Consider the following 22,983-nt stretch of genomic DNA (forward strand, 5'->3'; position numbering starts at 1 on the left):
TGTTATTCTAGGGTTGCAAAAAGTTATATATAATACTTTTGTGAGTCATTAGGCCTACTCAGCTTATCATGACACAGTTGTCCTGGTTATTCAGAGCCGTGGTTTATCTTTTTTCTTTTTTAATTGTAACCTTTCAATCTGGGAACCAGATTCTTGATTACTTTTGGAGGAGCAAATAATTTATATGTTTATAGCATGTCTATGTTTTTCACTTGTAACTGCATAATGTAAATGTATAACAACTGGTGGGTGACCACCGTGCAGTTTGTATTTCCTAGCTAATGTCCTTTTGAATTCATTACAGATATTTCCTCGTGGCTCCATAGTGCACTGCTTTCCAGGTTTGATCCCGGGAAAAGCACACAATTCCCCTTGGTGTTGAGACAGGAAGGGCATCTGGTGTGAAAATGCTAAAACATGCGGCGCTATCTACTGTGGTGACCGCTTGTGAATGAGGGAGCAGTTGAAAGTAGCTACTTTATTACATCATTATGTTTTTTGTTTGTATTCTAAAGAGGTTTTGTGCATTTAGCAAAATCTGTATATCAGACAGATAAAGCAATGGTGCCCCCATCTTGGGTTTTTAATCAAACAAGAGGTTAGTGTGCTAGCATATTAGCAAAGAACATACACATACCTTTTAATTAGGGCTAACATATAGAGTATTGGAGCAGGCTTCTTGGTCAGATTGTTAATACTGCATAGCAGACCACATTATATGTAAAGTAATTTGATTTAAAGGCACTAACAGTGGTTCAGTGAGAGGTAGGGCTGGGCCATATTATACCGTTCACGGTAATACCGGTATAATGTTAGGCAACGATAGGAAAATGAAATATCGCGATAGAATGGGAGTAAAACGCGCATGCGCAGTGCCTTTGTTTTCATACGCACATGGCCGATTGTTGAGTGAAACAGATGAACCAGAATTGGTTTGTAAAAATGGTGCAACTGGTTTGGTGTTTGTCCGTCAGATACACGACAAAGCACATTTTTTTGCAGAACATGCAAGCGGCCGTTGTTATTGTTGTATTTGTCGGACTAAGATGCTCTTAAATCTGGGAGTAATCTGGGTCCTAAACTCCGTATGCTTCAGGTCAAACAACACTGCAGCATCACTTAGAGTTAAAAACTGTCTAAATTCTTTCATCTTTAATAAAACGATCAGCATTGCTGCTTTACCAGGTGTAACTATAAAGTTAAACTTCCAGGCATCCATGAAAACAAAAGTTATTACATTTAACGGAGTTAGAAGTTAGCAGGAAGCTAGCGGAAGTTAGCTCGCTAGTTTCGCTAGTTACCTAAGCATGATATAGCATGTTCTGACTGAGAGATTTCTGAAAAAAATCAAACGTACAGCTCTGCTATCACTTCCAACATAAATGAAGACAGGAAACTAAACAGCAGTGACGTTTGTAGGGTTACTGAAGTTGGGCTAGCTGGTATATAATGATGTGCTACGTGATCGCTAGCGACACAGCTATGTTAGCATAACATAAACAGTGAAGCTGGAGGACGAACACTAACACTTTTCCACTTATAAAAGTTAACGTGAAGGTTCTTCATGGTTAGAGACAAATGCAATCGCATGGCAGGATGCTGTAAACGGACCAAACTTCAGTCAGGAGAACAACTGAGATAATCCATCCACAATACGAGGTTAGTCATTAATATACTGCAACAACATGGGAATAGAGCAGCTGCCAGAGAATTCAACATTAATGAATCAATGGTACAGAAGTGGAGGAAGCAAGAAGAATGAGTTTAATAAAGTTTGATTTATCTGACTGCTTTGTTTCGCTTAATGTGCCTTATAATCCCGTGCACCTTATGGTCCGAAAAATGCGTACTGCACCTCTTTTTAACTTCAGTGGATATTATACATGGTTATGCTCAGGATATGTCAGCCCATTTCTACTGGAAATGCCTTTTGGTTAAACTTTCAGCAAGGAATTTGCATTTGCACTGTTACATTTAATGTACATAAAAACCAGCTTCTTGTTTAAGTGAAAATAAATGGAAGGTTGTCTTTTTGCGCTAGTAATGTTGTGGAGTTGTATTTTGTCTCGCATCAATTATATCGTCGGTTATATCGTTATCGCAAATTTTCAAATATATATCGTGATAAATATTTTTGGCCATATCGCCCTGCTCTAGTGAGAGGAACAGTTCGCTGTCTCTAATTAGCTGATGCTAACACCGCTAACACTGCTGTGTTACCATGCAGTTGTCTGTCAAACCAGCTCTGCCCAAATAAGGCATTACTGTATACCTTAATAGCATTTAAAGGCTTAGTTGTTAAAAAATATATCACCCAGTAGGAGGGATTTAACCTTTTTCTGTAGCCGTCTGTTAGCCTCAAGCTACCATGTTTGATATACTGCAGCTTTTGCATTTCCGAAATGGCCTAATTTTTCAAACCTAGACAATGCATTTAGAGTTTTTTGGGGCGGGGGTTTTGTTGTAGTTTTTAAAACAGTCATAGCTGATAGCTAATATTTAAAGGGATTTGATTTTCCGAGCTAATTTGATATTAGTATTGGTTAGTTTTGTTAGTTTTTTATGTAATGAGCAAATGCTCATTACTATGCTAATGGTTAGCAAAGGTTTGCTAGGTTCTTGTTCATGGATGGAAAAGTAGTGGGCAATAGGGATGCATTTTAAGTCGAATTGTGAATTGTGCTAGAAATCAGAGGGTGAAACAATCCATGGATACATCAGATTTGTTAACTAAATTCAACAAATGCAATTTTTGGAGATTTAGTTCAAATCTCAAAGTACTCCCAGTCTTACTCTGTGCTCAGAGACGTTAAAGAGAGAGAGCTGCCCCACTGTTAACGTTACAATCTAATTTCTTGATTGTAACTCAAAATTTGTAGTTTAAGTGTTTATTTATTAGATCTGTTCAAATGCAGGCTAACTTTGCAGGTCTTAATTCTGATTTGTAAGTTGTGAAATAAAGTATAAGTAGAAAAATTATAGCTCTTGATCAGTTAAATACAGTTTATCACATTATCTGGTCTTTTGCCTTACAAATTAAATACTGAGTTTTGCTCCTATATACTTGTGATTTTAGAAAATAACATTTCACCAAGCTGTACTTTGACAATGACACACTAGCAGTATGTGCATGCCATCAATATAGGAAAATGTTAATTAAATCTATTCTACATCACATGACAGAAAATCTTTAAAGCTCACATGCTCGCTGCCCGTATCGCTAGCGCTGTGTCAAACAGGTATTTTTTTTTGTTGACAGAGAAATATCTACTGTCAGCATCTCTCTTCTCATCACGCGCCCATGCCTCTGCAAGCCAGTATTAAAGTTTGCTATCAAAAACAACCAGTTTGCTGCTGCTTTTGCATGAGGGTAATCCATCATTAAAAAGATCCACAGATAATATGACAGTTCCTTAGCATCTCATACGTTTTAAAACTACAAAATGAAAAAAATAAAACTCATCCTGCCTGAATGTGTTTGCAGCTCATTACCTGAGTGTTTTAAACATCATCACAAATACCCACCAAAAGGTGAAAAAGCAAAAGTGGAGAGGACATGAGAGCTTTTTAGATGTCACTCACTGCAGTAGAGGAGTACTTTTAGGTCCTCAGCTCTCAGCAAACAGCATGACACCAGCATGCTTTTTTACTCATTAAAGCCATTAGTGAGCTTCACCGACTCACATCTGAAATGAAAATAAGGGTTGTAAATGTTTCAAATGTGAATGTAAATTATTTTAATCTCAAAGTGATAATAGTTATTACGTTTAAATTAAATGCAAAGATGGAGCATATTAAACCTAATAACAAGCTATAGTTGAAGGTGGAGAGTTCTTTTAAACTGCAATACAAAGTCTAAATGCTAAGAATTCACAAAGAAAATGAACTATTTCATGGCCATTGTCATTGGCTCTGCCTTTTTTACAGCCTGTTTACATACAGTGTTCATCATGAACTTGAACTTCAGTGTACCACCTTGCGAAGTGAGCTCAGGTTTCAATGTAAAGGGTTTTAAATACCCGAAGGCATGAGTGTAACGAGACTCGGATGTTTTTTAGCTGTTGACCTTGCGAGGTGTGGTTTAACCTCAGTACTAGAATGCAGATGGATATGTGAGGTTTATTTTAGCTGTGCAGAGAAAAGATACATTTAAAGCTGCATGAGGTGATTCTTAATGCAGTGTTTCTCTTTAATCTTGCGAAGAAAAAAAGGACATTTACACAGTAGATCAGTTTATGAGTGGTAATTTCTGTTGCTTGCTATACAAACTTCAGCTTTTTTGTTTTGTCAACAATTCAGGAAGATCTTTTTCGTCTGTGTCTATGCAGTAAAAGCATAAACAGTCTAAAGAGTAGTTTGGCAGTAAGTAGGGCAGTAAATGCAGAAATTGTGTTTCTGATTAAACATTGGCATTTCCCCTCTGCGGTAGCTAATGTTTTTTTGTTTTGTTTCATTTAGTTTTTTTGCAAGGCATTTCTCATCAATCTGGCCCAATTAAATAAGAGCTTGATTTTTCAGTAACACTTGCGAGTTTCATTCTGAGTCTTTACCTTTGTGTGCAAATCTTTACTAAGCTATGGAAACCTGAAAGTGGAATGGAAGTTTGTGTGTCATAAAGAGGACATCCGTAGCTACACGCTAATGCTAAGACGTCACAAATTTATAGTGACCTAAGGCATAATGTCACCTTGTTAACATGGGAACCTTTTCCACAACAATGTACAAGTAATGACATTAAAGTTGCTTGAATTACTGCTTTGCAGTGAAAGACTTTCAGCAATATCTTCTTGCTTTGTGCCTCTCATTTGAGTTCCTTACCTTATTAGCTTACTCTGACCCATTTGACGCCCTACAAATGGCTTCATATAAGCTACAAATAGACTACATATATGCCCATGAAGTATGGGGAAAGAAGCAAACTAGAAATATAAATTATGGGTGAGTGTTTGATTTTTGCCTGCTGCTCTGTGTTTTGGATTCTTTTTGGACTGGAAGGATTTTACTGCGGAGCAGTTGCAGTAAGCTGAGGGCAGTTTCTGCAGTAAAACACAGACAAGGATAGCATAGCAAAATGTTAAACACCAGAGCCTGAATTTAACGCAAAATGTAGCATTTGGATCTTTAAAAATATGGATTGGCGTGAAAACAAAGCATAAGTGATATGCTTTTAGTTTAACAATGGTCACCTTTGAAATATCAGCTGTGTGCATAGTCTCCAAATATTATACATGCAAAGTTGAAAGTTCACATAATTTTCCTTTGCTTTGTTTTAGATTAGACCCCGACCTATTTATTGGCCATGTCGATATATTGGCTGATATTACGTATTTCAAAACATACCAGTACTGGCATTTATAAAGATCAACAAATAAAAATGTTGCACGGGGCCTGCTGACATCACAGTTCAGGTGTTTTCGTCATGCCACGCTACCATTAACTTAAGCCTCTTATCACTGCAGTGATACAGTTGGGAGGTGTTATTTATTAATAGAGAAAATTGTTTCAATATTTACCGGTGCACAGAGCAGAGAAACATCTTTTAGTTCCCTTATATTCAAGAGGAGGAACACATTTCCAGGCTGATATCTCCAAAGGTGGGCAGCTCAAAAGTAGTCTTTGGTGTTAGCCATACTGTCCCTTTAAATCAGATTTAAATGCATATAAGAGCATGAATTTCAGGATAAATGATAGAGAATAACTGAATAAAATGGTCTGAGGTAAATTACGATATCAAGCATGCCAGTGGGGAAATGTATACTTTAGCATATGAAGGAGGTTGAGAATGAGATTAATCCATGGATTTCCTCTCCAGAAGTTAGCCCATCATCTTTTCATATATTCCCCGTTAAGGAATGCACATAATTACATTTCTACAACAGTGCTGGCGTGCAAGTGGTTACTGGCTCAATTACCTCAGGCTGAAGTGGTGCTTAAACACCAGCTTCAAACAATTGTGTGTTCCTATATGCTCTATAGGAACAAGAGTCTGGAAACCCAAGATAGAAAATGATCCCTTTTATGAAGAAGGAAAGGGTGTGAGCTAAAATGCAGTTTTTCTTTTGCTTAGGCCAGAGACTTTTATTCTTTTTAGCAGTGAGCTGTTAAAGACTGCAACACATCACTCAGATATCTCCAGTCACAGTGATTCTCTTGTCCCTCTGGGTCTCGTTTAGATGCAAAATAATGGAAGCAGCAATATCTAGTAATTTTGCCTGAGGCCACTCAGTGTAGGCTACATTTGGAGTAAGACAAACACAGACGACTGCCTGCATTAAGAAGGACCACTAACTATAATTATAATTTGAATATAACTGATTCAGAGTTGAATTTATTTCCAGACCATGAAACCGTGGACAATTTTAATCAAGGTTAAACGAAAGCATGAGCGTTGCTTTCCTACTGGAAAGTGTCTGGAATATAATAATTGCTCTTAATTTCTGGCTTTCTAAGAAGATGCACGGTATTCTGTCAGCCACAATTAGGGGAAAACATATGTTTTCATGTATAGATTATATGGAGACGTGTTATTAATTGGTCTGTAAGTGAAAACAGTCTCATGCTGTTTAACTGGAGCTGTCCAAAGCTCGTCTGAGTGAGTTCTTAGTTTGGTCTATAAAAGAAGCGTCTGCTCCATGTTCTTTAAGATTGCCGCATACAAAGGATGTGTGAAGAAGGTGGCTGCTGTGCACTCTGTTTTTTCAGGCCAGGTTATCATAAGAAGTGTCTGCTTCAGACATTTTTCTAGGTCAGAGGAGCTCGTTCTAAGCAAAAACACTTCTTAGGTGATGAAGTACTCTTGCCAGGTGAAAATAGCTAATTTGTTTCATGCTGTGTTATTAATGTCTTTCAGCAGCACACATTAAGTCCTCACAGTAAAAACAGCATTTTTGAATGCAAGTCCTACAGAAAATGCTAACGTTCACGGTATTAACATTGGTGCGACTGATTGATTTGTTAAAACGGCAAGCTAATGGGGCGCCTGAGTGGCTCAACGGATTCAGCAGGCAAACCATGTGCTGTGAGAAGGCTTCCTATTGGTTGCAGAGGCCCAGTTTCAAATCTGTGATTAGGCCATTTACTGTGTGTCGTCCTGGTCTTTCTCCTATCTTTCCTGTCTTGTCTCCACTGTCCGCTCTTAAAAAAAGCTAGTGGTCTGTTAGTGGTCAAGCTCGCAACAAATGTCATATTTTCTTGATGCATTTAAAAAAGTGACTTGGGAGAACGTTCGTTTGAAATATTTGAACACAGTGTTCTAATGGAAAATCTTGTGGTGACAGTGATAGCATGTTTGCTTTGTATCCAGGACTTTAAAGGCTCAGTTATTATGGATTTAATTGCAGAAATGTCCTGAGAACAAGCAGTCAGTCTGCACTCACTCACTGGGTAGACCTTGCTAGTTTTTACCCCCGTTTGTCAACAGAACATATGCACACTGAACAGGATGGATCCATGCTTTCATGTTGTTTACACCAACTTCTGAGCTTGCTATCCAAATGTTGTAGAGAAATCAAGACTCATCAGATGGGACGTTGTTCCAGTGTTCCACTGTTGAGTTTCAGTGAGTCTGTGTGGATGGTACCCTCAGTTTCCTGTTCTTAGCTGACACGAGCGGTGCCCAATGTGGTCTTCTGCTGCTGTCGCCCATCTACTTCAAGGTTCAATTTGATTTGTGTTTAGAGATGTTCTTCTACTTGTCTTTGTTGTAACAAGTAGTTATCTAAGTTACTGTTGCCTTCCTATCAGCTCCAAGCAGTCTGTCCTTTCTCCTCTGACCTTTGACTTCAACAAGGCGTTTTTGCTCAGAGAACTGTTGCTCACTATTTGAACCTCTTGTGTTTTTTCCCCATAAACCCTACAGATGGCTGTGTGGGGAAAATCCCAGTAGATCAGCAGTTTCTGAAATACTCAGACCAGCCCGTCTGGCACTAACAAGCATGCTATGTTCAAAGTCAGTTAAATCGCCTTTTTTCTTCATTCTGATGCTCGGGTTAAACTTTAGCAGGTTGTCGAGCAGCTGAACAGGTGTGTCATTGAGTTAATGCGTGCCCTGCAGTTTTTGCTCAGGAGTTTTGTCTGTTTTCACAGGATTTGGCTTTTCGTTAATTGAACTGAGGAGGTGGTGGACAACGGGACTGTGCTAAGTTTTTCTAAAAGAGCCTTCAGACAAGGACGGCGCGGATGGGACTTAAAAGACTTCAGGAAGGGCCTGGTTGGCAGAAGGAGTGAGTATGGACAACCTTTCTGATTTCGGAGGCCCCTGTCCGTCTGGCCGCAGGGAATGGGAGTGAGTATGAAATAAAGTGCTTTATTTAGCTCATGCTTCATAACCATCACTGTAGTGGTAAACACAATATACTATTCAAATAATTGTGAAAGTTTTCATGTAATAGTTTAAAGAAATCTGGTATATCTTTTTAGACATTACCATTTAGCAAAGTTTTTCATCGTCTTTCATTGTGAGCATGCACAAAACTACAACACATTTGAGAAATGTATAAAGATAAACTGCATAACAAACATGTAGTAAATGTTGTATTTTAACAATGAAGAACATATTTATCTTGAATGACCCTCAATTTGAGTTGTGTGAGGAGCGCGCTGTTCAATATTCAGGCAGTTCTCTTAGGACATCATCTGCAATGCAAAGCAAAAAAAACCCTTTTATACAAATGTGATCAAAGCACTTACATCCATCAAGAGTAATGAAGCATTTTATGAATCACTGTGGGACTATATTAATATTGATCCAATACCACAGGAATAATAAGTTACACTCACGCAGAGTTGTGCACTCATAACGTTCAATGTTCCTCAGTAGTAGTTTTTTCTTTTTGTAATACCTGCTGTGTCTATGATGTACAAGCCGGTCACTTCTTTTGATATTTTAAAGATAACGCCCAAGTTACAGCCTGTCACATGACACTCTCATGGCAATGAATGTAATGCAGGTCATAGTCAGTGTAATCATGTAAAAACATTCTTATTTCAGTCTGTAAGAGAAAAATGCTCTTCGGGCAAAGTTGTATTTTAATGTCAGTTCACGCATAATTCACTGTTGGCTCACAAAAGCTTTCTTACAGCCTCACTTATTGGGTCACAGTCAGGAAAAAGTGAGAAAGATTGAATTTCAAAATAAGTCAGTTTAAAAACAAAACAAAATCTGCTCTGACAAATTGATACTGGCCATACCCGGGTCAAAGTCATGCACTGACAAGGTTGATTACATTTAACAAATTTTTTTATGACTGATTATCTCTGTTGCTGCTGATCAATCAGTTACACGCGATAAAAATAAACTCCTGCTGCTGTGTTCTCAGGTAGTAAATATCCTGTTACGACCAGGAGTAATTCGTAAGAAAAAAGATATGGAAGCGACTAGTGACTTGTGCCTTTAGACATCCAGCCACGTGAGCCTCTGAGTATAAAGCAATAATGCAAATATGGAGTAGGTCACTTACAAGCCACAGTGACCTGTTAAACATGGGAGAAGACCAGAGGCTTCAGATGCGGTTACCTCTAACATAATCACAGCATTAGTAGTGGTTGGTCCACACATTGTCTCTGATAATTTCTTGAGATTGACAATTAAATGGGCTTTTTTTTTTTTAAATTACAACATATTTTACCATCTCACAGAGGGTAGTGCAGGACCACAAGACAAAATAAACAATGGCTACATTCCTTTTATCTGCTTTACTTGTGAATCCTGGATGATTGAGCCATTGTTGAGGTTGATAGTGAAAACTGCTCTCATACTAGGACTGCTCAAAAGTCTTGCTGTGAAAACTGTTTGTTATATTGTGCAAAAGACAAAAATATGTCCTGAACTCATTATATTATCACTGACACGTGTTTGATGACGTCAAAGGAACTTCTTCCTAACGTGTATCCTTCTTTTTCAAGCACCAATAGCTGCATGGACGATTTAATGGATGAAGATGAGAAGGACAGGGCAAAAAGGTACTGACGTCTGTGCATACTGGGCAAACACTTCATGTATAGTATCACACATTTATTACTATTTACATAAATGGGAATGGCAATGGAAAACAGATTATTGGTGGTAGGTCATCACTTTAAAAGAAACTGGACTGGACATAATAAATGAAGAAATTCATTTCATTTTCCGTGACATTACGGTTAATCTGGGCCTCTTTTGGCTCATTTTGTATTTTAAACACTTACAAATACTGGTGTCTAAAAGCGACTGAGTTCTTAGTTCACAAAGGTTCGACTCCAGATTCACATATTACTTCTTATCGGAAAAATTCCTATGGACACTCTAGGACACGGTGTCATAAGATATCAAACTCAACCGTTGGTAGAATAACCAGCCTTCTCTTTTTAAAAATGTAAATTCTGTATGATGAAATCTATGTTTAATTAATTGTTTTCATGCCCTATTTTTATAACAAAGTACCCACAGATTTGAATATATTCAGGCTCTGCTTACATTTTCAGCACCGTGCCGCTGTTACATTTACCTTTCTTGTTCTGCTTGTTTTCTTTTTTCCTTATTCCAAACTATCTTCCGTGTAAACAGGATAGCTGAACTAAAGTCACTTAATTTTCACTTGCAATAACCGCTCTGTTATAGGGCATCCCGTAACAAATCAGAAAAGAAAAGAAGAGACCAATTCAATGTGCTCATCAAAGAGCTGTGCACCATGCTGCAGGGTCAGGGCCATCCGCGCAAGATGGACAAGTCCACCATATTGCAGAGGACCATCGACTTTTTGCAGAAACAGAAAGGTACGGGCTTTTATGTAGTCTTTCTATTTCTGTAGTCTTTCTATTTAGTTTTGTTAATTTAATAGACATATTTCTAACATTTTCTCTTTTCCAGACATCACTGCACAGAACGACACCTGCGATGTGAGGCAGGACTGGAAGCCTTCGTTTCTCAGTAATGAGGAGTTCACTCAGCTAATGCTGGAGGTAAACTTCAGGAGGATGTCTTTGAAGAGTAGCTGTTATTTAACTCTGCCATTAGGTAACATTAATAAACACAAAGGCAAAGCTACATCCTCTCTAAAATGATGATTTTTATTTTAAGCGCATGTATTCATAGTTTGCTATAAAATCAGCAGTGAAGACGTGAGGTCTCTTTAGGCAATATGCGAAAGCAGAGTAAATATCAGCACGTTAACACGTCAGCATAATGTGCTGATAGATTAATTAAGACCCGATGAGACATTGTGCAATTATTGTGCAATTTTTCAACATGCTGTAATACAGTAATATAATTGTGGTAACTTCCTCCCTCTTGCAGGCCCTAGATGGTTTCTTGGTTGCATTAACTACAGATGGTAACATCATATACGTGTCTGACAGTGTTTCCTCACTTATTGGCCATTTACCGGTAAGTAAGAGGGCCTCAAATTCATGCAACCATCAAAGCTCTGTATTGTCACTTAAGCATAGCAGTGATTTAGACAACATTAGATTTCACTTCACCATATCTGGTCCTCGTTTTATTTTTGTTGCCATAACAGTGAAGTTAGACAGAAAAAAGCTCTGTTTTGCTGCTTTATCTGAAGCAGATTGCCGTTGTGACTCCCATTAAGACTGTTGTGTAAGATATCACTTGTTGAAATGGTGCCAGGAAGACTGACTGCCATTCATCTGTCTTTTTTGCACCAGTCAGATATGGTGGACCAAAATATCTTGAATTTCCTCCCGGAGCGGGAGCACGGGGAGGTGTATAAGCTGCTATCATCCCACATGCTGATGACTGACCCCATTGCTGCTGACTTCCTTGACAGTGAGTATCCCGCTGAGCGGGCTCTCTGCACACACTGTGTCTGGGTCATCGTGTTGAAACACAGCGGAAGTAGAAAGGTTAAAGCCTGTAGACTGTCTCCCACTTTGGGAGATCAAAATGCTGTGGACAGAACAGTTGCCGCTGGTGTAATTCTCCACTAAAAATCAGCTCAAAAAGTTATGTTGGCTCAAGAATCTTCTTTCTTTGTTTGAAGTACAAAAACAACATTTGACTGTTGTTTTCTGTCTTGTAGAATTTTTGTCACAAAGACTGTTTGGACTGAAACTGAGATACAGAAGCTAGTTGAATTACGGTCTGCAGGTTATTGGATTGCTGATTAGTGTGTATCTATGATTAGACTTTTAGCTAATAATAGGAGCTAGCTTAGTATCATAGTTAAGACTTTAAATCACTGTTATGTTAGCACAGTAATCCAAAGCAATGTAGTATGGGAGGCTCAAGAACCTGACCTTAATCCTGTCTTACTATTGGACTTTTCTGGGGAAGAGAGAGGGCGAGTCGCAAGAGTCTCGGCCTATCTTTAGAGACCTAAATAGCAAACTGTCACAAAGCCAAGTCTGCAGTAAACAACATCCTTTGAGCACATCCATCATTTGTTTTTTACCAGTAAAAAGGATTACATTTTATTACCTTGCTATGCAAAGGTAAGTTTATTTTACACTGTCCTAGTACAGGAAACAAAGCAACCTCTTCTATTGGTGCCTGTCAGCATTTTGACTCTTTGGTTTTTCTGTGTCAAAAATACCATTGAGAAGCACCTCAGCTTTTATAATGATGCATGTAAACTTCATTATGTTCAGGGTGTAACCATGACAATATCTGCTTTTTAGGTGAGGCACACATTGAATTTTGCTGTCATCTAGCTAGAGGTAACATGAACCCAAAAGAGCCACCTGTATACGAGTATGTCAAGTTTGTTGGAGATTTTAAGTTTCACAACCATGGTAAGGATTTGTTTTCTTTTTAAAACAACTACATTTAGAAAAAACAAAACAGAAATACACATACATATGTACATGTTCTTGGTCACACAGTGCCTACGTCGTCTTGTAATGGGCTCGAGTTGACGTTACCAAGGAGTCTGCAGTCGTCTCTGGAGGAGCAGGTCTGCCTCATTGCTACCGTGCGATTAGTCACTCCGCAGTTTCTGAAGGTAAAACCAGCTTGAATGTTAAATCTTGTTCCTTTGTTTCTCTGCTTGTGACTCCACAGAGTAACACTTTACACATTTGCCTAACAAGCAAAAGACCCAGGGGGTGGAGGGTGCAAATCTCACGCGGGTTGCGTTAGGAAATCAAATATGTGGCGCTACCTTTTTCACATCATCATGTGAAAAAGGCAGCAGCCTGATGGCGCTTCTGTCGCTTTGTTTCTCTGCTTGTGTCGCTGTGTGTGCTGTCACTAAATCACTCGAGGGCTAAAATGTGGCACTAAAAGCAGTTTCGGTCCATGCAGCAATAGTGAGCTTGGATCAGTGGCACAATGAGGTCTGAGAGGTGACACACTTCGGCATACACTGATTCCATCGTGGCGCACACACTCTGGAAAACTTCTCGCGACAAATAGGTTCAGTGTGGCACACTGTGTACTTGCCAACTTGTTACATCATGAGGATACGCTGTGATCCCTAAAGGGCCCTTTGAGTTGAAATCTGGCCACTTGTCAAGTTACAGCTGGGAATTAAAGTCGCACTCAAATTTTTGTGAGATCAGCTCAGATTTTATACCCTTTCCAAGCATCCCAAAGGAAATTTATAAAATGGCACATTTCCAGCGATGGTTTGTTGAAGATTAATTAAATCCCAATATGTAAAAGAAGTCAGTGCAGTTTACATGTACAGGATGGTCAGTTGCTATTAAAAGCCAAAAAGCTTAGAACACCCCCCCCCCCCCCCGCCTGATCTATTGCACAGACTTCAGCTCTGCCGACTAGTTATTCCAAACTGCAAAACACACTGATTACACTGATTGGTCAGACTGGAACAATATCTACTGGGACGAATGACATGGAACGATTTTTTTCCTTTTTTCCGTCTCAAGATGAATCCTTTGTAAACAGTAGGCATCAGTTTTTCAAATGTAGAGAATACAAAATTCCCCAGTTCTTTTCAAAGGAGCATTGTTCTCATTTTCCATAGAGGTTCAAGGGCACAGCATTTTAACAGTGACACACAAGTGTTAATAAAAACGTTGGCATTTTCCCGGGCAATATGTAAAACGATAGACACAGCAACTGTGTCTTTGGTTTGTGGACTAGCATTATGGCTGTTGCCACGTTGTTTGCTAGTAATCCTTGTTTGGAAAAAGCATCCATCGTGTACATGGGTGTATTGCACAAATACAGACGCCTGTTTGTTAGTAAGTAACATGCTAGTAAAACACTTGACTTTCATTCGGCAGAGCTGGAGCACAGACTGTTTGGCAAGAAGCCATACTGTTTGTCAGATCATTTTATTAACATGTTCCAAAATGCGCACAACAAACGTAAATTAGCTAAGGCGACACCTCAGAGACTGCTAGTATCCTAGTTACCATGATGACACACAACATTAAACCTTTAATATAAAAATTATAGAGTAATAAAACAGAAATCATCCTCTTTACAGTTATTATGGACAAATTAGCCAGAGACCAAAACACTTTTCTGTACCTCCTCTTCTCTAACATTGGAATCTAAAGGGACTGACTCACTTTTGTTGCCAGCCTCAAGTGGCCATTTGAGGAACTGCAGCTTTTTGCACATGCTGCAGCTTTTTGCACAGCAGCATGCTGTTGCTGCTTGGTCCCTCTAAGCATATTCTTGATGTGTAATGATCTTTTTGTGTTAAGTTTCATCATGCACTGTACCAACTCTGATATTAAAAACTATGACCATATACAGGACATACTGTACATAAAACACGATCATGCCTTGCTTCCCTGTGAAATATTAGCGGGGACCTTCCTCAGTCTTTTTGTTTTTGTTTAGGACTTGTGTAACGTGGAAGATCCCTGTGATGAATTCACCTCCAGACACAGCCTTGAATGGAAGTTTCTGTTTTTAGATCACAGGTAAAATATTTGTATTATCCTGACAGCTACCAGTCTATACTTAGAAAAAGTATTTCTTGCATGTTTATTGCCCTGTGTGCGTGTGTGTGTTTCAGAGCCTCGCCAATCATAGGCTATTTACCCTTCGAGGTTCTTGGAACTTCTGGCTATGATTACTATCATGTGGATGACTTAGAGCTCATAGCCCAATGTCACAAGCAATGTAAGCTACTTTTCTGTTGCTTTTTTTCCTACCAGTCTCCATGATCACTGTATCAAGGGCAAATGTAAAAATTGACAGAAATGTCAAAGCACTCATGTGGACTTTCTTTCTTCTCTCCTTAGTAATGCAGTTTGGAAAAGGTAAATCCTGCTATTATCGATTCCTGACCAAAGGTCAGCAGTGGATTTGGTTGCAGACTCACTACTACATTACTTACCACCAGTGGAACTCCAAACCTGAGTTCATTGTCTGCACTCACACTGTTGTCAGGTAAGCCTGGTTTCTTCCTTCTGTGTGTGTGTACACATTTCCTCTCTCTTTGGGTAAGGGGTGTATCGATCTAGCCTCCCTTAATACTGCATTTTCTGTTGTCCTTCAGCTATGCTGAAGTGCGAGCTGAAAGAAGGAGAGCGTTTGGCCTTGAAGATCTGTCGCCACCTGAGATAGCCCCGTCCTCTGTGAAGGTAACTCGGACACATACTGCACAGCGTGTGACATTTACAAGGTCAGCTTCAAACTTGGCCCACCATGTTGAACATTACTCTGTGTTCCAGGCTCAAGAGCTCTACCTGGACATCTGCTCCACACTGGACGCTCCACGGGACAGAAACAGCGGTGCACGTTCGGTGTCCTCCCACAGCTCCCGGAAGTCCTCCCACACAGCGCTGTCAGACTCTGCATGTGAGTCATCCTCTGCTCCCCAAAGTGCTAACTCACTCAACAGTAGGCCATTATTTACAGAAATGCTGCTCCTGTGTATGGGTGGAAGATCTGTTATTGGGGATTGTAGGCAGCAAAATAATGTGAGTCTAGTGATAACCCTCTGTCCCTGGGTTTGACATTTTCATTAGCAATGGAAATGGAAGATCAATTTTTAGTTTCCAGAAGAGTCCCACACTCAATCCTTATTTTTTATGTAATCTTTGTGATCACTAATAAAACTCCAGACGTTGTCACTACACCCACCTCGGTGTATGTGGGTGATGATGCATTTGTGAAAGGTTTCCAAGGCTTACTTTAGCCTGCCCTATTTGTTTGAGCCCCCATTCTCAACGACTTGCTGCGCTTCCACCCACTGCCTAGTATGCTAAAACATTTCCATCTGCATATTTATGAAGAATGCACCAGTGGCAGCTTCATTAAAGTTGTAGTTTTTTCAAAGTAAAACAGTGTGCCAGTCTTTCCTTAGCCCACACATATATTAAACTTTGCTACAATGAAAAACCATTTGTGGTAGAATGAGAGTAATCACAGAATCCAAATCAGCAGTTTGCTATACAAAGAAGTTTTGGCTTTCTCTCAGAGAGGCTATAGTTTCTCTGTTTAGGGAAAAAATGCATAAAGGCCATTTTTGTTTGGGGAACTTATTTTAGAAATCAAAGTCTGTTGATAGGTCTTGTGGGAGTGTGGCTACAGTGTGGAAAATGTTGTATGAAGGCTTAACTGTGCTGCAGAAATTAGACATTAAAATTAGCTTCTTTTTTTTTTCTTCTTTTTTTAACCTCGAATGTTGACACAGGCTTTATTTTTATCCTAAAGTCATAAGCAATTCTTTGGGCACCAATTTCCTTGTAGAACTGTTCTAAATAACTTTGCAGGGCAGGTCAGGATTTATTATTTCACGCCAAAAAAAAAAAAATTACTGAGCGTCTGCAGATGAAGCCTAATACCTGTAAATGTGTTACTGACACAACGATTATGCCACTCGTGAAATTAGTATAAACGCAAGAAGGTAATTCACTCAGTTGTCTCAGTTACAAGTGTTCACATTAATTCACATGATTATGAATTTAGAGGTGACCTGTCTCTGCCCTGCAGCAGCAAACTCTTACACAGAAGCGTGCACACCATCGTGGCAGTCTGCTTCCATTGGGCCTGAAAAAACATCTGCCAGATTCCAGCCAAGCAGTTCAAAGGTCAGTTTACACAACGTTTACATGTATCTCTTTGTCTTTGGAGATAAAAATGGTTTTCGAGAAACAAGCGTGCACAGATAACACATTAATGTCTCCTAAATTGTGTTACATAAAACGATTTTTCCCATTTTTTCCCCCTGTAGAATTTGGCACAAAGACAAAATTCCTTTGACCTTGTTTCCCCAATGAGCGTCCCCCTTTCTCCTACCTGCAGCAAGCACTCCGCAATGGTTAGTGTTAAGACTTCCTCTCCAGCCTGTTGTCTTCTGCCTTTCTGTTTGTGTACAATGTCTTACTGTTACTGCTGGATGTGTTTATTTCACCTGCTGGTTGTGCACGGTTTAATAAAAAAAAAAAAGAAGAGTTATTGTGTATTTCTCCCAGAAATCATTCATCCGTGTTACATTTGAACTGTAGAATCAATATTGCACAAAAGGTTGGAAGATTGGTGTACTTTCCTCCGTAACAGGAATAAACCATTACATGACTCACGCTACTTGATTATAGCCACATTTGTCCATTTCCCTGAAAAAGCGCAAAAGTGTTCTTACGTCCCTTTCACCTGCTCTCTCTGTCCAGCAACAGCAACCACAGCAGCAGCAGCAACAGCAGCAGTCCTCCATGTATCAGCTGCAGCAGCCGCAGCTCGGTGTCATGAACCAGCTGAAGGAACAGCTGGAAGAGAGGACGCGCATTCTGCAAGCTGACATTAAGACACAACAGCAGGAGCTGCACGACATTAAGGAGAAGCTTCATCTTGCTAACCTACAGGTAGTGTTCCCACACTTTCAAATGAAGAGACTGCAGCGATTGTTTATTCAGCCGCGAGTTAATCTTGAGATCTTAACACAACACAGGTGGAGTGTTTTTGTTCTGTATTGGCAAAATGGGCAGCCTCAACTTCAGAATGAATGCTCATTACGTCCAGATCAGCTGTTGAGAAAAGTCAGCCTACACTACCTATAATAGCCAGTAATGGATAAAAGGCTCCACCTAGAGGCCAACATGAAAGACTGACTCCAGTGATTGTCTCTTTGTTTTGTGCTTACCTTCTGGATGTGCAGGCAACATGAGATGAGCTGTAATTTGAAGCATAAACATGCCACACATCAACATGTAACTAATCTGAATTGAACCTTAAACGATCCCCCTATACGTATCAGTATTACAGCATCCTGACAATGCCCTGTCTTGCAGTTAGAGACAAGTGATTTAGCCTGCGCCACAGTTTGCTATCTCTCGACCAAGTTTTGTGAAATTCAGCTTCTTTTACTTCTCTTGTGTAATCCTGCTGACATACAAATAAACAAGAAGTAATTTTCCAGTACATCCATCCATCAATCATATGGGTGCTGAGGTGTATTCCACCCGTCATGGGGCGAGGTTAGAGGTTATGGAAATCAGTAAGTTGTCTCTTTTTAGAAAGAATTAATTCAATATGTCTATTTCTGTGTGTGTTAGATGTTGTTACAGCAGCCTATCAACAATGACTTTAGTCAGGCCCAGCAGCAGCCTCAGCAGCAACAGCAGGGCCCCGGAAGGCCTGCCCAGCAGAGTCAGTCTGGGGTCATCAGACAGCTGTCGGGCCACCCTAAACCAGTCTGCGGGGCTCACAGCTCATCCCCACACTCGCTCCTGAGAGAAAACAGCTCACCTTCAACACAGGTACATCGCTGTGCAAGAGAGAAATCCAAACTTGAAACCAGAAACACATCCAGCTGGAAGCTATCCTCTCAAGTAGTTTTATTGAAACCTCGTTTGAGTTGACGGTTGCTCTAAAGTGTCTCTGTTTCTGTAGGTCCAGCCGAGGATTTCCCAGAGTGGGCAGGCTCAGTCAGTGAGTTTGCCAGTGCAGACAAACACGAGTCTGACGATGCCCTTCTACAGCAACCCCATGATGTTCTCTCAGACCAACACGAGGCCTCAGCAAGATGCAAACCAAAGACACCCAGACAACCAGTTCAGCCAAGATGGACAACTACGGTAAGAGCCCTGAGAAACACTCATAGTACTCAGAACTCCAGGTGTTAATGTCAGTATGGCAGGTGATGATGAAACGGTATATTTTAGGAATAACATTCACTTTATGTTTACCTCTTCATGTTATCCAACCTCTAACCCTGATATGTTTCTTTTCCTGCAGAATGCTTCTCAACCAACCAATGCAGACTCTGGTTCCCACCAGCGTTTCCTCGCAGCCTTCCCAGTGCAACATGGGCATCTCCCCATCGATGTGAGTCCTCTCACCGTGCAGACGTCTCTATGTTATGTTATGTTGTGTCTAACCTCTTCATCGTGCGCCACGTACAGATACACCTTGGAGCAGCAGATCCTCGCCCCCTCGTTCCCCATGCAACAGGTCAACTGCAATGCTGTCCTCGTGCCCTCGCCGGTCTTCACGTCTCCGATAATGATCCCACACAACAGCTTCATCACGCACCAGTCGCAGTCAGCCTACCACTCGCAGCCTCAGACCTCTCAGCACTCCCTGCAGCTCCAGCAACCACAGCAGTTCTTTCAGGTACGCTGCAGCAACATGAGTCAGCATGTCGTCCTGAGCATCTTACACAGATTTTTAGACTAAAAGGCAGTTTGGCAAGGATTGCTGCATAATGCTGTTTAATATAAATAACCAAGGCTTTCTATTTATTTATGATCTTTTTGGGTATTAGACTGTATCTGAATACTGAGTTACCACAGCAACAAGCTACGGTGCATTTCCCACAGGTTTTAAAGCCTCAGCTTTGTGCCAAAGCTGTGCTGTGACTTTAGAGTGATTCTTACTGTTTTTAAGATTATAATGAATAATTTTTTTGTGTTAAGAAATGTTCATTAAAATCAACAAATGTTTACAATGAGGGCATATATCTTTAAAAACAAGCAAACAAACAAAAAAACCCACCACACAAACCATGAGGGATGGTGTTGTATTTCCAGAGTGATGCATGTGATGTTTGTGTCTATGTCAGCAAGTATGAACATGTGAGTAACGGTTCACAATTAGCTCGTTGAGGTGATGTAGGTCATCACCACTCTCTCTCTAAAGAAGGCATCCATATAAGAAGCAGCCAGCAGCAATGTGACTTCCTGGGATGATGCAAAGTCAGTCATTCAGCGAATTCAGGCAGCAACAGGTGAAATAACTGCAGGCAGTACCGAGCGAGTGGATCCCGCTTAACATTTCTCAACTTCAAGCTGTGTGACTGAGTTAACTACCAGTGAGAGCCCAGGATGACATGTGATGGGGTGCCAAATACATTAGAGGGTTACTAAGGCAATCGGGACCTAGAATGTACAGTAGCAACCGACTGTCAGGGACAAAGTGATGCCTGAAGAGCAAATTGCTCCCAGTGTGGACACCCCTTAAGTTTGAAATGACCACATTAGGCATTCTTAACCATAGCTGCTGACCTCTTACTCCCAAAAGATGTCACAGGTAGTCACACTGATGACCATCAGGGGTGTGCCTCTCCACTGTTCTTCCAGTATCTCACAGTCAGCTCACAATCAGCTCCTTGGTCCAGGGTCAACTGGGCAGTGAAACCTATCCTCACAACTTGGCTTAACAAAGAGTCCACTATCTACCGAAACCCATTTTATATAATCCTCTACCTACTGCAGAGCAAGTCTTGATATTCAGAGACAGCCCTCATGTGTACACTGTTTGCACTGCACATCAGTCGAACATTAGATTCTATAAATAAAACTTGATAAAAAGTATTCTGTCTGCTTATTGTACTATATTCATATTCCTTGTTGTGTCTGCAGATGACTCAAGGACTCGTACACGGTGGATCTACTCCAGCATTCTTACACACCACTAATGTGCCACAGCAAAGCACCGTGGGATACATTCAACAGCCACTAGCGCAGCAGCAACAGGCGCCACAGCAACAGAGGCAATACCAACATTCCCAAAACCAGACTGGCAGCGTTTCAGAATATCGAAACATGCTGACTCGGTAGCGTTGTGGACTTGACCGTTGTGCTGAGATCTGCCTCTGTGAGGAGGCCGTGAAGGTGGAAGCACTTTGTGTCATGTGGGAGTCAAACTCGATGACAAGTTGGTTAAAAGTGGGGAAAACTGCTTGTTGTGATCTTTAGATGTGAAGCTGCCCTTTCCAGATGAAGCCGGCCTTTTATGTCACTGGCGAGAAACCACAAGCAGAGATTGCACTGACCCGACGTTGAACATCGGGGACCCGAAGAAGTGTGAGGTGCTGGGCCTTCATCTGCAGGCTACGTCGCACTCAGTGGGTCCATCAGTGAAACTGCTGGGACGAGTGGTTTATCAAAGCTCTTAAAAAGAAACTTTTTACATGTTTACACGTGGAACATTTTTGTCTAACAAAGTTTCCTTTAAGTGTCTGTTCACACTTAGGTACCACCTCCTACTCAAAAGTAGAGTATTTATTTTTGCCCAATAGTTGTTTATTTCATTAACTAATGGTGAGATTCTCAACACCCCTCCCACTGGCGACATAACTCGAGTGAAAATGACAAATCTCACAATGGGATTTGTGTGCATGAGAACTCTACATTTCAGTTGGCTCCCATATTGTCCCCAAAACAAGGTATGTTCATGGTAGGTCACATGACAGGGGCTTTACGGTGAAACATGCAGTGGTAAGATGACCATCATATCAAAAATCAGGGTTGGTAAATACTAAGATGTCACACATGCTATAGGACCACGCTCAGAGAGTAATTCTCCAGTTTTTTAGTAAAGGTCTATCTAGATTTTTAAAGCCTCAATCTGGGACTAAAGAAGGGGCGTTGCAGCTATTGCACCACTTCCTCAAAACGAATGACAACAGCAGATATTTGAAGTTACAAATTTTCGGTGCTTTTGATGAGCAGTGCGGGATGAGTCCTCTTTTGATAACCAACCTACCGAGTGAGTGGGGGGGGTGGCTTAAATAATGTGCCTTCAGCCGTGGTACATCCATGGCGCAGTTTGATGGTTGTGTCTGATTACGGCTTTAAAAATCCAGCTCAGGTCTATTTGGAATACAAAGTTATATTTTCATAAGGTTATAGATTATTATTTTGCTGCATCAGAGTTAAATACAAAAGCCTAGATTTGTATTGGATATATGACAAATATATATTGGAAGATTAAGGTCCCCGGCTGTAAGGATAGTGTCTCATTCACAAGTTATCCATTTCCTGAAATCCTAATGAAATCATTTCATTTTTATTTATTACACTTATAACTGAAACACTACATGGGAATTTTTTTTTTTTTTTAAACACATAAGTTTGAATTGAGTTTTGTCTGTTTGTGTTTGTGCTTTAGACATTGAAAGGTCAACACTGGTCCTTGTGTCTTGCCCTATGACAGTTTCACACAGTTCTCCATTCATCTGTATGGACCAGCTGTGGTTTTACAATACAAAGCAATGCAGTGTAAGTTGAGTGTAAGCTTGGTGATTTGAATACAAGGTGGCAAAGTTTTGGGATTTTCACCAGATGACGGTCTGGTCTTAGGAAGCGCACGTTCCATGGTTATTACACAATTATTATCGGTTACATAATAAACTTCAATTTTCAATGTAAATATTGGTTTAAAAAAAAGAAAAAATGGTTCACTTTTAACAATAAATATAAAAAAACATGCAGGTGAGATTCTCTAGTCTGCTGTGACAAGGCTATTGCCATTATTAACCATCACTTGTTATATCACGGTATAACACGACAACGCTGTACCTGCACAGCTGTTTAAATATCTTCGAAACAGGGAAAATTAATTTAAGACATTTTCATTCCATTTTTGTCTCTTTGAACGTCTATGAAGGAAAACAAAGTACGCTCCAACCGTGACCACGTGACCCAATTTATTAGCATCTGAAAAATGCAGACATGGAAGTACAGCAGCCTCTATTGCATTAAAAAAAAGCCACCAATTTCACTTTACTGTATTCATGCATGAGAAACTGTCTACAGATCTGGAAAGCAGTCCTGGCACCATTGCAGGATGTTCCAATCTTTTTTATGCAGCCCTATGTCTAACCTTTTATATTATCGTGC

General features: G+C 40.2%; 1 protein-coding gene across 4 annotated transcripts in view; it reads left to right on the top strand.

The window, feature by feature from the left end:
- Positions 1–22,206, top strand: part of npas2 (neuronal PAS domain protein 2) — a 42,639-nt gene extending 20,433 nt beyond the window's left edge. For 2 of the 4 annotated variants that reach the window (XM_082547903.1, XM_082547904.1), the window contains exons 2-22: positions 8,086–8,284; positions 9,904–9,960; positions 10,598–10,752; positions 10,847–10,938; positions 11,273–11,362; positions 11,644–11,764; positions 12,616–12,729; positions 12,820–12,938; positions 14,753–14,835; positions 14,931–15,037; positions 15,160–15,307; positions 15,417–15,501; positions 15,592–15,718; positions 16,856–16,953; positions 17,097–17,183; positions 17,533–17,724; positions 18,415–18,618; positions 18,752–18,936; positions 19,097–19,186; positions 19,264–19,474; positions 20,722–22,206. In XM_082547903.1, coding sequence (XP_082404029.1) covers positions 8,229–8,284; positions 9,904–9,960; positions 10,598–10,752; positions 10,847–10,938; positions 11,273–11,362; positions 11,644–11,764; positions 12,616–12,729; positions 12,820–12,938; positions 14,753–14,835; positions 14,931–15,037; positions 15,160–15,307; positions 15,417–15,501; positions 15,592–15,718; positions 16,856–16,953; positions 17,097–17,183; positions 17,533–17,724; positions 18,415–18,618; positions 18,752–18,936; positions 19,097–19,186; positions 19,264–19,474; positions 20,722–20,919 — 2,619 coding nt within the window. In that variant the 5' untranslated portion in view covers positions 8,086–8,228 and the 3' untranslated portion in view covers positions 20,920–22,206. Of the gene's footprint in view, positions 1–530; positions 1,660–8,085; positions 8,285–9,903; positions 9,961–10,597; positions 10,753–10,846; positions 10,939–11,272; positions 11,363–11,643; positions 11,765–12,615; positions 12,730–12,819; positions 12,939–14,752; positions 14,836–14,930; positions 15,038–15,159; positions 15,308–15,416; positions 15,502–15,591; positions 15,719–16,855; positions 16,954–17,096; positions 17,184–17,532; positions 17,725–18,414; positions 18,619–18,751; positions 18,937–19,096; positions 19,187–19,263; positions 19,475–20,721 lie in introns of those variants that run through there. The other 2 variants (XM_082547905.1, XM_082547906.1) reach the window with 2 other exon arrangements.
- The last annotated feature ends 777 nt before the right edge of the window (positions 22,207–22,983 follow it).

The sequence above is a fragment of the Aulonocara stuartgranti genome, assembly GCF_965226115.1.
Source record: "Aulonocara stuartgranti genome assembly, chromosome: 10".
NCBI classification, from domain to species: Eukaryota; Metazoa; Chordata; class Actinopteri; order Cichliformes; family Cichlidae; genus Aulonocara; species Aulonocara stuartgranti.